The 3,035-nt window shown below is 29.7% G+C and overlaps 1 protein-coding gene across 1 annotated transcript; it reads right to left on the reverse strand.

Moving 5' to 3' along the window:
- Positions 1-130: 130 nt before the first annotated feature.
- Positions 131-2,428, reverse strand: LOC122273776 (netrin receptor unc-5 homolog; the record flags this gene model as incomplete). The annotated part of the gene is made up of 2 exons (XM_043057779.2): positions 131-882; positions 2,289-2,428. Coding segments are annotated over 2 exons (368 nt in total), but the record flags the coding sequence as incomplete, so codon positions are not given.
- Positions 2,429-3,035: the final 607 nt, after the last annotated feature.

Genomic DNA, 3,035 nt, shown 5'->3' on the forward strand with positions numbered 1-3,035 from the left:
GTGTTGCATTTTCTACAAACAGCAGTTTACAATCTAATATAAGTTCTTTGTCATCTGATTTACAACAACAGAAGTCACACTGATGTTACTTTAAATTGAATTATGCGTATAACTAAGACACTGCAAAATGTTTTTTTTTCTCCATAGTATATGAAGAGTTTTGAGTTGATAGTATTCAGTATTATTACTTTCTCAATAATCACGAAGTCAAAATTATTTGATGACACGTCTATGACCACATTAAACAATTTTTAAGAAAAAATGGCACGTTGGTGCAAAAAGGTTCGCCACCCCTGCAGTAGGCCATTAAGGCACTGGGAGTGCAATTGTTTTCCAGTGGCGCCATCTATAGTCAAGAATTCGATTTCTACCACATCCGTCTACAGAGTAAACCCATTCATATATCCATTAATTCATCCAAAGATCGTAATTTTAACCTGAACCAGAGAGCAATCAATTTCCATTCCAGTACCCTAGAGGTATAATTTGTTATGAGAACATGGAAGACTTTGTGACCCGACACATTTAACGTGTACCATTCCCCGTTTTACTAGTCTAGCACCCTACCCACCAGGCTTTCCCGGCCTAAAAACATTTCTTTATAAAAAAAATGAAAGCTTGAAATTAACTTAAAAACTGTATTTTAAGAGATGTTTACTCACAAGCAAGAGTGATGACAGCTTTCCTGCTTTTAATCCTTCCTGTGGAAGACCAAGCATAACAGAAGCAACTATAAGTATCTCCAGCGAGTATCTTTTCTACATCCCCACGTGTTACATCCACTGACACTTCCACTTGCCTCACACCTGTCATTGGATTCACATATTGCTGAGAACTGTGCTGTCGGTTTTCTGCCAGGCGACCATTACATTCAAAATAAACCTGTAATTTACATATTTCGTCTTATTATTCATCATTAACATGTTAGTCTTGTTTCATCCATGCCATTGGCATTACAAATATAAATGTAATTCTTATTTGCTTTAAAGTCATGCAATATGCAACTACAAAATTAAAAAAAATAAGTATTTTCTTAATTAATCAATGTTATAGACTCTTTAAACAAATGGAAAGAAATTTATAAATAAAATTTTTAAAAAAAATTATTTTTCCATTTGTGAAAGTAATTTATAATATGAACTTATTAAAGACGTATTTTTAAATTTTTTCCTGTTGTGTTGGTGTAGATGTCATGCTATTAATAAATATTGCACCTGTAGAACACAAGCAATTACTTTCCTGTTAGTTAATTTACATAAAAATATAATAGTACGTATAACAGAACGCGTTTGACGAAAACGGAATGCATATTGAACATATGTTCCGATTAATTAAGATTTTTCCGTACTCAAATTGTTTTAATACGCATTTATTCCTTTCCCGGAGGTCAAAATTTAAACAATATTTTAGCTCCGGTTTTTCTTTGCGGTTCATATAAAGTATATACCAAATTTCATTGCAATCCGCCTACTAGAACAAACTCTATGTATGTCAAAAATGGATAACCTAAACCATTTTGTAGGTAACACTTTTTATTTTAGACTGATAAAATTAAATATGTTATGATATAAAATTATTTGAATAAGTTTAAGAAAAACCAGTTTTTTAATGGTCATTTGAAAGTCAATTTATTGTTTTTATATGTATCAGTCATTTATTAAAAAAATATTTCTTAAAATAGCTTTCAAAACAGACAAAAACTGATCAATACAATTTTTAATAGATAAATTTGTTACTTTATTGTTTGTTTACAGTTACTTTTATTCTATTGATCATCACAATACTTTATAACAAATATTATGGATTACTTTTTCAGAAATGGCATGAGAAATCTAATTTTGTATAATGTTAGATTGTACCTCTAAGCAAAGATATCTTTAATACACTACTCAAGTAAATATTTTATTTTAAACAATCAATGACACTATTTTTCGACCGCGATTATTATTCACTGACTTTTTCTTAACATATTTAAAAAGAAAATCTTCCAAATTAATGAGCTAAGAAATGGGTAATTTAAATCAAACATGCGCATCGAAAATTCGAACCACTGAATAGTTTTTTTCTGCCGATATATTTTTTCACAAATATCAAAAAAATGTAGAACTACAAAGTATAAATATTTTTAGAAAATATTTCCCATGAAATAAAAAAAAATTAAAGTCATCAGCTCGTATATTATTTATGAGACAAAAAAAAAAGAAGGAATATAAAATTTTGCATTAGTTCATTTTTACTTCCATATAATTAAATATTTTATTAAATAATTACAACTTAAAAGCTGCTACCTGAAGTGCATGCCTGGCTTTACAAGATAAAGTTGCTGGTTTGTTGCGAATAACGTAAGAATCTTGAGGCTCTTCTAGAAAAACAGGAGTGGTTGAAGGTTCAGGGTCTTCGGTAGGAAGAGGGTCCAAAAGAAAACCTCCTATAAATTAAACAATACAAATTTAAAAAAATGCATTCAGTGTAAAATAGGACAAAAATAGTTAAGCGGCTTAAATTTACTCTTAATACGGGAAAACTGAATCCAGCAATAAGAAATCGATGTTCGGCATGTGATTTGGTGATGGGATGACAAAAGGATAAAATAAGACGAAATAATTTAAGGCTGAAAACATTTGTTAGTAAAAATAAAAGGATACAAAGCATTTCTTAAAAACTTTCTTAGTGTTTCGAATATTTATTTAACACTAAAAAATTCAAGATATTTAATTAAAAGATTTAAATTCAATGGAAAAATGTATTCTCCATTGATGGTTACATGGTGCATTATAAGAATATGCAGAAGGTTAGCTTCCGTAGACATAATATAAACCGGTCCTTCAAGGATCAGTACGGTCCTTGCGTATAAGGGACGAAACAATATTTAGGGGTAAAACAGCAATAGGGCGATTCTTTCGTTACGTGTGTTACTTTTACACGACATATTTCAACTTTAACACTTATTATAATAAACTTGTTAGATATTTTTTATGTTTTTCTTAATTTGTTGTTAAATCTATGTGTGTTGTAAGTTTTCAAAACGAAGATTG

Source organism: Parasteatoda tepidariorum, unplaced genomic scaffold (assembly GCF_043381705.1).
Source record: "Parasteatoda tepidariorum isolate YZ-2023 unplaced genomic scaffold, CAS_Ptep_4.0 HiC_scaffold_8387, whole genome shotgun sequence".
NCBI lineage: Eukaryota > Metazoa > Arthropoda > Arachnida > Araneae > Theridiidae > Parasteatoda > Parasteatoda tepidariorum.